This window comes from Rutidosis leptorrhynchoides, chromosome 10 (assembly GCF_046630445.1).
Source record: "Rutidosis leptorrhynchoides isolate AG116_Rl617_1_P2 chromosome 10, CSIRO_AGI_Rlap_v1, whole genome shotgun sequence".
Taxonomy (NCBI): domain Eukaryota; kingdom Viridiplantae; phylum Streptophyta; class Magnoliopsida; order Asterales; family Asteraceae; genus Rutidosis; species Rutidosis leptorrhynchoides.
Window position 1 is genome coordinate 279962529 of NC_092342.1, and position 11041 is coordinate 279973569.

The 11041-nt window shown below is 34.8% G+C and overlaps 1 protein-coding gene across 1 annotated transcript; it reads left to right on the top strand.

The window, feature by feature from the left end:
• The first annotated feature begins 1285 nt into the window (after positions 1-1285).
• LOC139872440 (potassium transporter 4-like) lies at positions 1286-8611 on the top strand. Its single transcript, XM_071860314.1, has 11 exons — positions 1286-1467; positions 1949-2014; positions 2605-2842; positions 3235-3477; positions 4017-4073; positions 4475-4735; positions 5250-5302; positions 5584-5698; positions 5790-6044; positions 6875-7553; positions 8031-8611. Exons 2-11 carry the CDS (start codon positions 1958-1960, stop codon positions 8425-8427), a joined length of 2355 nt encoding a protein of 784 aa, XP_071716415.1. The 5' UTR covers positions 1286-1467; positions 1949-1957; the 3' UTR covers positions 8428-8611.
• Positions 8612-11041: the final 2430 nt, after the last annotated feature.

The following is an 11041-nucleotide window of genomic DNA, read 5'->3' on the forward strand; positions in this document are numbered from 1 at the left end:
TTAGCGGCACAAGTTTAATTGTGGGCTTAAGGTTCACTAGTGATAATTAAGGTTTAGGTTACTTATAATCCGTACACATTTGATGATTAATATGTTATAGTTATGGGGTTAATTGTCTAACATGGTATTAGTTTTGATTCTGAGACATAGTGCGTCGTTACGAGCCGCTAGCTTTATACCACCAGTCAACTCAACATACCCTACTACACCATCGCATCACTTTCATAAACTTGTCGGTACAGTAGCCACATTATCTTCCTCCCCCGAATTATCCTCCCATTAATCTTTAACAACCTGATCAACCGGGCATTCAAACTTTTTTTTTTCCTTATACACATATTCTCCATAGTGTTTAAAATCAAACTCATCATGGTTTGAAATATGCACATTTGATGAATTGTCAACTTCATATGTTTGGGGATAAGTTATTTTCATTGTTATTGCTACCAGGTTTGTTACTACCAATAGCAAAATCCCTATTAACTTTCTCGGCAACATAAAGTTCTATTGGGGCATTGCTAATAACATAATCTCTATAATCTTCAAGATCATCGATAACATCAAATATATAATTATCAAATATATATTTCATATACAAGCTGGAAGTAACTGGTAGTTTAAACTTTTGGGGCAAAAAATATTACTCCGTATAATTTTTTTAAAAATTATAATATTATAATTTTTTTTATAATTCAAGAAATGTCAGAAAATATTATAATTTTTTTTTAATATTAAAAATTCAAGAAATGTTAGAAAATATTATAATTTTTTTTTATTCTGATAAAGTACACGTCAGTCGCAAGGTAACTCTCACGAGCCTTGCAACTCGTACATGACGTGCACATGACTCATAAAACTCGATAAGTCGCAAGTCGCAGGTACCGTGCAACATTTCGACTAGTGCTGTCTCACTCATGCGTCTAAGTCTCAGATCGGGACTTGAATTTTCTCAGTAATGACTGAGCATTCTTGAGTCACAAAGTCGCAAGTAGGGCCTGCGACTCGCGAGGGCATTTTGGCAATTACATATTCTGAAGACGAATCCTTATAGTTCCACGTTTTGGTTGATAGGTAAAGTTAAATTAGTGACAAAATATATAAACAGACATTTTTTTATCTACTTACTTATTTTATTTTTACTTTTGAAGAAATCAAAAATAGAACTCAATTATTTTGGATAAAATTAACATTTGCTAGTTTCAATTCAATCAATGAATAGAATGAAAACAAATCTCAATTATTTACGTTAACATTGGAGATAATAAAAATTAAAATTAAAATTAAAATAAATAAAAAGATGATCCAATTGTAGCCAAGTTTTTTCTCCACCATTAACGATATGAGATTTGTATAGGCTCGTGTCTTCTGTGTTGAAGCCCCTCCAACGGCACCAGTCTCCTTCTCCGGCGAGATCTGCGTTATTATCATTCGTCTGAACAAAAAACGCTAATTATATCAGCTCTTCAGGTAAGTCACCAGCTGTATCCTTTTTTACGTCATATTTTAATATTATCAATATCAATTAATTCATTAATTAACTACTATTAATTACAGTAATAATAAATTTCAATCAGTAGCAGCTAAGCTCTGGACGAAATATATACTTTCATCGAATGTGATCACCTGCATTAAAACCTAATTATAGATGCAAAATTTAGAATATAGACAGTGTGAGCAAATGTCGTTTTACCTCTGTAGTAAGTAGCTGTTTGAATATACTTATTAGTATGCATCATTTGTCAGTTTTGCATGATAATTGATGCCCATGGTTAATTCAATTGTCAGAAATGGCGAATATAGATAAAAATCGATAACATGACTTGTACTTATCTAGTTATCTGTATAGAGAATTGAATGTGTATGTTTGCCTACCTTGATTCATATGTTAATTATTGATGATAATTGTATCACTCGTTAGTTATTTATGTATAATAATTGATTGCAACAGGCAGGTGCCATGCCAATGCCGATGGAGCCAGAATCGGGCACATTAACTTCTCGGAATCCTTCTCAGGTTATAATACAATATCCTACAAAATGATTTGTGCTAGTACAATTATAATGAGTTGTTTTATTCTTTATGTTAGGAATGAGTCACGTACACAATGTAACTGGTTAAAGAGACTACTTCTTATTAGTTTTAGTTTACTGTTAGGTTATAAGTTCATAACACATTCATCTTTTCGAGCTTTAAATTATAATGCTTGCCTCTTTGAGGACTCTCAGTTCTAATTCTGCATATCATGTTTGTCAATACAATAAAGTTGCAATGTTTGTCTTGCCATATGTTTTAAAAGAAAATGTTGAGTAGTTAACAAATGTTGACAAATGAATAACTCTTATGGGTAAAAAAAATCAAGTATTTTTTACATGGGCTAATAAATAATCTTAGGCTTAAAATTTATGTGCAAAAGAAATGTAGCTATATAATGTTACAATTTCTAGGCGTAAAAGTTTATGGAAGTAGACATTTAAGAGCTAAATAACGTATTTTGACTGTGAGGAGTCATATACTTAGCCTTAACAACCACTAACATAATTCTACAATTTAGATTTATTCGTAGTTCTACTAATTGAATTGACATACTAGTTTATGGTTTGCAGTTTTTCTTGAATCTTTCTCGAAACTTATTGTTGGCGTATCAAAGCTTTGGTGTGGTATATGGAGGCTTGAGCACTTCACCACTTTATGTTTATAGAAGCGTGTTTGTCGGCAATCTTCCCGAGTTTGAAAGTCCAGAAGTTATATTTGGGGCATTTTCCTTAATATTTTGGACCTTAACTATGATCCCTTTGCTAAAATACGTGTCTGTCGTCTTGAGTGCCGATGATAATGGTGAAGGTGAGTCAAAATTTTTCTTAGTTGTAAAGGGATGTTTGGATTTACATTTTGTAACTGATTACCTACTTTCTTTTGGTGTTTGAATTAACAAAAACTGCTTTTGGTTATCTGGATACTTTAGGGTCAAATAATAAATATCACACCATCTATATAGTGTTTTTTAAACATTCGCCGAACCTTATGTGTGATATATACAACTGTTTAACCATTTGTTACAACTTTATATCATAGAATTGCAGAAGCACACCCAAACACCATCTTCTACACTATATTAAAACTGATTGATTATGATTACTGAATATCATTTAATCACTTGCAAAACGCACATACGATTCTGAGTTTTCTAAGCTATTACATATCATGTGATGAATTTCGGGTTCAACCCTTTCCAGGTGGAACCATTGCTCTGTACTCATTACTCTGTAGGCATGCTAAGTTCAGTTTACTTCCGAATCAACAAGCAGCTGATGAGGAGTTGTCGTCGTACAAATATGGTCCTTCACGACCTATGTCACCTTCACCACTGAAGAGGTTTTTGGAGAAACATAAAAAATTACGCACGTCTCTACTTATTGTTGTATTATTAGCAGCTTCCATGGTTATCGTTGATGGTGTGATTACACCTGCAATTTCTGGTTAGTGCTTTTTGACTTTGTGGTATAAATGAGCCATTTTTGTTAAACGATCCTTGTGTGGTCACAATAGTTAAATATAAAGCAACTTTAAACAATCAGTTGACAGTTGTGGTATACATCTGTCTCTATGATAAACTGAAACATGCTTAGGGACCAAAGTTAATGTCATCCATCATTTATAAGCACTGCTAATGAGCAAATAGTAACTTTATCGTACAAAAAAACGCCAATTTAAGATAAGTACAATTAATGCAGGTGTCAAATACTAAAATATCAATTCATCAGTTGTCTTGAAAAGTTGCAAGTTTTGATGAGCGAGGTAGTTAAGGGTTAAATGGGATGTTAGTAAATTACAACCACCCACATTCTGGCAGTAGACTATTATTACGGGACAAACTAAAAATGTAATGTTGACAATAATTTTGGGACAGAGGGAGTTTGAAAATCTTCAAACATTAGAAATTTTGTACTTGCTTTAAGGCTGCAATATGGAAAATAAAACTCTGGGGACTACGAAGGTTTTTTTTTTGTCTTTGCAGTTATGTCGGCAGTATCGGGACTTCGAGTTCAAGGTGTCGGGCTAGAGCTAACACATGGTAACTACACTCACAAGTTTATTTTTTCTGAGCTCGTTCTTAGTGCAAAGTTGCTCATTCTGATTGGAATAGAAATTTCAACTCACATTTGATCCATCGGAATAATGTAAAGCAAAAACAATAAAAAGAATATTTTGTGATGATGAACACGAGTTGGAGATTCTGGCTTGAAATTTTTTCTGGTTGAAATTAATTTGGATATAAATTGAAATAATGTAATTTTGATGGGTTGGAGATATGTTTTGGCGTCATGTATTTGAAGGAAAGAAGAACGAGAAATATTCAAGGGTATATGAGTGTTTTGACTAAATTATTGTAGCCTATTAGCTACCTCTTGATGCAGCTAATATTTCCCCTTATTATTAATATTATCTAAAATTTGTTTTTGTGTGTGTGTGCAGGAACTATACTATTATTGGCATGTATGATATTGATTGGCTTATTCGCTTTGCAACACACTGGCACTCAACGGGTGGCAATTGTCTTTGCTCCTATTGTTATTCTATGGTTGATTTCAATATTTGGTATTGGTTTATATAATATCATACATTGGAACCCAAAGATCGTATATGCAATATCTCCACATTATATAATCAAGTTCTTTAGAGAAACTGGTAGTGCTGGATGGCTGTCTCTCGGGGGTGTTCTTCTCTCTGTAACAGGTATCTGAATTTAAATTATGCAACACATTATATTTTCAAAGTTGAGACTAAAGTTAGAATATATTTGAATTCTTAAATTGTACGTAGTAATCAATTGCTAGTGAATCTTTTTTTTTTTAAAGCAAAACTATGTTCTTTTACCAACCTGGTAATCATGATGACACTTTTGGTGTTCTCATTTACTTTTTTACAGAACCTGCTTTATGAATTAGTCGATTTGGATTGTGCTTTATCTATGGCAGCTCAAATGAGCCCAATAATATTATGGTTGAGAAGGAAATGAGTTAAAAAATTTATGCGTATATATACTTTTGAATCTCTTTTATGAAATGAGATGACTTTATATTTCAACAATTTAAGTTTTTGTAATCATTGTAGTTTGTCTTATATTAATATTGGACTAAGAGTGTTTTAGACCAGACACATTTGGCCCATACCAAAAGTTACTCGTGCTGACCCTTACCAACCCTTCTGACCATCCATTTTGGCCCTTATTCTCATTTTATGGATTCAGGTACTGAAGCTATGTTTGCGGATCTCGGTCATTTTACTGCCTTCTCGATAAGAGTTAGTTTACTGCCTTCTCGATTGATGCTATTATTATGATTAAAAATTGTATTGGTACATCGATAATCTAGATGTTTGAATAAAGCAGTTTATAATGTTCAAAATTATACTTTAGACGACCTTCAATCCAGTTGACCCGTTTAACCCATTTGATATGTTTCTTTCTAAAGCTAATTTTTTAGCTGACCTGTTTGAGATAATACATGGCCTAGATCCATATTCCTACCTCCAACGTTATAATATTTTCTTTTCGTGAATCTAATGCTTTTCTATATGCGCAGCTTGCATTTGCCGCCGTTGTATACCCGTGTTTGGTGATTCAATACATGGGACAAGCTGCTTATTTGTCTAAAAACATTGCTTCTATTCCAGACAGTTTCTATAAATCTATACCCGGTTAGCACTTACCATTTTTTTTTTTTAAAGTATTTTTACCAATTTAAACAAGTTTTATGTCAGTTTGTAAGCATATTATGGTGTCTTGCAGAACCCGTATTTTGGCCAGTGTTTGTTATTGCTACTCTAGCATCTGTTGTGGGGAGTCAAGCTATCATTTCTGCTACGTTTTCAGTCGTGAAACAATGTCATGCTCTTGGTTGTTTCCCTAGGGTCAAAATTGTCCACACATCAAAGCACATGTTTGGCCAGATTTATATACCGGAAATCAATTGGATCCTTATGATTCTTACTCTTTTGACCGCTGTTGGATTTCAGGACACCACTCTTATTGGCAACGCATACGGTAAGTAACATAAGATATTGGTTGTGTACTTGTAAACTTTTGTATTTGTGTTTAATGGCTTTTGACCTGTAACCTGTGCAGACCATCTAACCTATTTGACTTTAAGTAAATATGCTATGTTCTACCGGGTTAATGTGATATCAATAATTTATTCTCTCTGTCCCAAAATAAATATCCCATTTTGACTTTTGAAAGTCTTTTCTTTTTCAGCACTGACTTTAAATATTTTTGTTTGTGTTATATAATTCACGATAAAAACAATACCAAAATCACGTTTAAAACTGAGTACATTCATATAATTTTCAACATATATTATATAACGCAAATACAAAATTTTAAACTCAAAGTTGAAAACGAAGCAGTTTCAATAATTGAAACGGGATAGTTATTATGGGGCGGAGAATTACTTATTTAAGATCCAAATTGTCCCTTCACCATATGGAGTCAGTTACGATCGTCACCATTAGTTATGGTTTATAAACAAGTTCCAACTAACTGGCTCAATTTGTTCTGCGGTGTGAGTTGTTACGCTTAACTAATTCTCACAAAATCATTTGTAAGGAAACATTCTCCCAAATTGTATTGTAAATGACTAAATGCATAAAACCTCCTAAATCGAACTCGTAATACAAAGACGTTTAGTATAATATTTCAAATCAAATTTGAAAAAGTACATGTAAGTAAGTGTTTTATGGACAAATAGTGATTCTGGTGAACCTAACCCGTACCACGAGTTGCCAGTTTTGGGTTGTTACCCAATTCGCTCAAACCTACCCATTTCGCCACTATTCATTTTTGGAAGTTTTCATGGTTGAATTGTTCATTGACAGGCCTTGCGTGCATGACGGTAATGTTCATCACGACTTTTATCATGGCACTCATTATAGCCTTCGTGTGGCAGAAAAACTTTATATACGCTACACTCTTCCTTGTAGCCTTTTGGTCCTTCGAAGGTATCTACCTTTCGGCTGCAATTACTAAGGTGCCCCAAGGAGGTTGGGTCTCTCTTTTGCTTGCATTTATCTTTATTGTCATAATGTATATATGGCATTATGGTACCCGTAAGAAATACAATCATGACCTTCACAATAAAGTTTCATTAAAGTGGCTTCTCGGACTGGGCCCCAGTTTGGGTATTGTTCGTGTACCCGGGATAGGGCTCATATACTCAGAACTTGCTACAGGTGTCCCTTCAATTTTCACACATTTTGTTACAAATCTGCCTGCTTTTCACAATGTTTTGGTGTTTGTGTGTGTGAAAAACGTCCCCGTGCCTTTTGTGTTGCCTGAAGAACGGTTCCTTATTGGCCGTATCTGCCCGAGGCCTTACCGTATGTATAGGTGTATTGTGAGATACGGGTATAAGGATATTCAAAGAGACGATGGGAACTTTGAGAATCAACTTATTCAAAGCATAGCAGAATTCATACAGATGGAAGCTGTTGAACCTCAGTTCTCGAGCTCCGAGAACACTTCGTTTGATGGTCGAATGGCGGTTATAAGCACCCGGTCGGTTTTGCTCTACATTTTTATTTCATCTATCTGTTGTGTTTTGATTAGAAATCACAAAATGGTCAGTTTGGGTACTGGGTCAAAATGTTTTCTGGTCAAGAAGAGAGACAGGTCAAAACTTGGGTGGTTGGCTGAAGTCATAAGTAAATGAGTAGCAATTGCCAGGGTTATCTGGGTCAAAATGGTCAGGTTAGGTACTGGGTCAAAATGTTATCTGGTCAAGATGAGTAATACGGGTCAAAACTTGGGTGGTTGGTTGAAATTGTAAATTTGTCTGTCATAACTAAATGAGTAGCAATTGCCAGGGTTATCTGGGTCAAAATTGTCAGGTTAGTTACAGGGTCAAAATGTTTTCTGATCAAGATGAGTAATACGGGTCAAATCTTGGGTGGTTGGTTGAAACTGTAAATTTGTCTGTCATAAGTAAATGAGTAGCAATTGTCAGGGTTCTCTCTAATGAAACTGTAAATTCAGGTCAAATGCTACTTTAATCGTCTCCGAGCAACTTGATTCAGCCGGTGCCATACAAAGTAGCAAATCATTAATGCTACGGCGTTTAAGATCCGAATATGATGATGAAAACCCACAAATAAGAAGGCGACAAGTGCGTTTTCAGCTGCCACAATCAGGTCCCGCAATGGACAGTGCAGTTCGGGACGAGCTTTTACAATTAATACAAGCTAAAGAAGCTGGAGTTGCTTATATAATGGGACACTCATACGTGAAAGCTAGGAGGTCATCTTCGTACTTGAAGAAACTTGTGATCGATATCGGGTATTCATTTCTTCGTAAAAATTGTAGGGGGCCCGCAGTTGCTCTTCACATTCCTCATATAAGCTTGATTGAAGTTGGCATGATATATTATGTTTAGGAATACGTTGGTATTGCTTGCTTTTTATTCTTTTGTAAGCAATAATATGAAATTAATTTGTATGGAGGAGTTTTTTTAATTTAAAAAAAATATTTTGGAACATTATTAAGCTTGTACTTATGGGCTGAGCTAGTTGCTAGACGTGTATGGTGTAATGATCTAGCAAAATTTTGATTTTTTTAAAGGCGCTAATGCAGATTTAAATTTGAATTGGTTGATGAACATGTAGCTCAGTTGGTCATTAAGTCATTAAGAAGCATAAGGGAATGGGAGGGACAGATCTTATATAGGGAAGGGAGGGATCACCGGCCCCTATAAAATTTGATCAAGTAAAGAAATTTGTAACTAACAGTTATAGTGATTTAATTAGTTTTCCTAGCGGTCTAAAAATCCGACTGTTAGGTCATAAAGTAATTAAAATTAAATAAATAGTAAAAGAGCCTTTGACATTTAATTTACTTTTCCAAATAGTCTAAAAACCCGACAGTTAGCTTTTCAAATATGCGGCAACATCACGAGAAGCAGGGCGAGAGGTCCGAGGCGTAGCCAACGGCACCCTCGATGGAAGCAGGGCGAGAGGTCCGAGGCGTAGCCAACGGCACCCTCGATGGCGGGGTGAAAAAGGTAGCATCAGGAGTGGTCTAGCTTTTTTGTTTTTTTTGTTTTTTTTGTTTTTTTTTTTTTTTTGTGGCGAAAAAGTTGAATGTATCGAAAGAAGTATGAATCTTCATTAAAGCAATGAAGATCCACCTTAAAAGATACAATGACAGAAGCTAAGCTCAGTCATGAGTTATAAAATACAATCCAAACACAACAAGAGGCGCTTCATGCCTAATTATAAAGTAAAAAGGGATTAAGTTCCCAAACATAAGATTGAAACCCGTGACATAGATAAAGATTAGTTGCCCATAAGAACTCCTTTAACTTGATGTTCCGAACGACAACCGATCTACAAGTAAACTTTCCATTGAATATGATGTCGTTGCGTGCTAGCCAAATGTTAAGGAGTGGTCTAGCTGGTAGCTCATGTTAAATTGAATTTATATTAATTTAATATATAAGTTATTACTCTATATATCTAAAAGACAAAACCTAAATGAATAGTCAAATTTTTAGGCTTCACAAATTTTATTACTCTATATATAAGTTATTATCTCTATATATGCATCACTCACCGCAGACGAAAAGGTCAACTTTCATAATGTCACACCAGAATCCTACTGTACATATTATAAAGGCTGTACATACACGTTTTCAACGCACCTAGTGTAACATCCCGCCTTTTTCCGTCAACTTTTCCGTTTAACTATTTATGTTCCGTTATATGTTTATAACACGTCTCGTTGATACGTGTTTGAATTATCTTGTTTAGGTAATTCCCACACCCGTTTTAAAGTTAAGGGACCAAACTTGCCAAGGGTTGAAACTTTTGACTAGGTCAAAGAGTCAACCCTCATCCTCATCCATTCAATCTCATCTCTTTCACTCTTACTACTTCAACTTTTCTCTCAACTTCCATACAAAGATTCATCATCCAAAATCGAGCTAGCGGTCATCTTGCCAAACAAATTACATATTTGAACTCCTCGTGATCTCCTCTTCGATTCCATACCGACCTCATCAAATTTGGGTAACTTTCTAAAATCACTAATTTTATGTGTTCTTGAGTTTTTGAGTTAAAAAGGTTGTTAATTAGTGTCTATGGCTCAAGTCTAGTATGATTATGTGTTTTGTATGCTTGTTCTTGCTATTTTGGTGTAACTAGCTCATATTGAAAGAATGCTTGTTTAATCTTGAGTTTTAGGTGTACATATGTTGGTTGATGATGAAAGTTCATGTTTTAATTGTGTTCCTAACATCACTAGCTTCAAATTGGTATGTAGGTTGACATGGATTAGTTTCATAAGCAAGATTGTTGATTTTATGATTTTGGGTTAGGGTTTGATAAAAGTAAATTGAATATTTGATGCATTAAATGCTTAGCAATGTTAATTGTAAGTGTCTAGTTGTGTTGTATGCTTGATTATCTTCAAAACGGCGTATTACACATGTGCATTAATTTACCGAATCATAATATGGCATTTATGAACTTGGAGTAATAAATGATGAGCATTAATGGTGATTTTGATATAAGTTGTTTGGTTTTGATTGAGTAAATGCGTTTAGTTATTCTCCTTGTCAAATTACCTTTCTCATGATATATGATATGCGTTTTAAGTGTTTTCGGTGCATGAAATATGTTAAAATGAGTTTTGGTTCGTTACTTAAGTTATTTTTCTGCAATCAGCAATTCCCCAGGTTATGCGCGCCGCGCGTGCACCTGCGCACCGCGCAAATCAGAAAAACCAAATAAATGGTTCCCTTGGTCGAGTTCTGACCTGGTATTACACATGGGTGCGCGCCGCGCAACCCATTGCGCACTGCGCAAATGGCCCAGGCCAATTTTCTTGTCTTTAAACGCTCCCAAAATGTTTCCCGCTTAACCGTAACTCCGATTAACATGAAACTTGACTATTATGCTCGTATATGACTTCTCATCATGAGAAAATTGTCGGACACCCGACCCGACCCCGTTGACTTTGACTTTGACCAAGTTTGACTTTTAGTCAAACTT

Bases quoted from the DNA above. Each gene is read 5' to 3' on its own strand.
- LOC139872440 (XM_071860314.1), top strand. From the start codon at position 1,958: ATGCCAATGCCGATGGAGCCAGAATCGGGCACATTAACTTCTCGGAAT. The intron at 3,478-4,016 runs GTTAGTGCTTTT...TTGTCTTTGCAG, and splicing joins GATTACACCTGCAATTTCTG to TTATGTCGGCAGTATCGGGA. The intron at 6,045-6,874 runs GTAAGTAACATA...GTTCATTGACAG, and splicing joins TCTTATTGGCAACGCATACG to GCCTTGCGTGCATGACGGTA.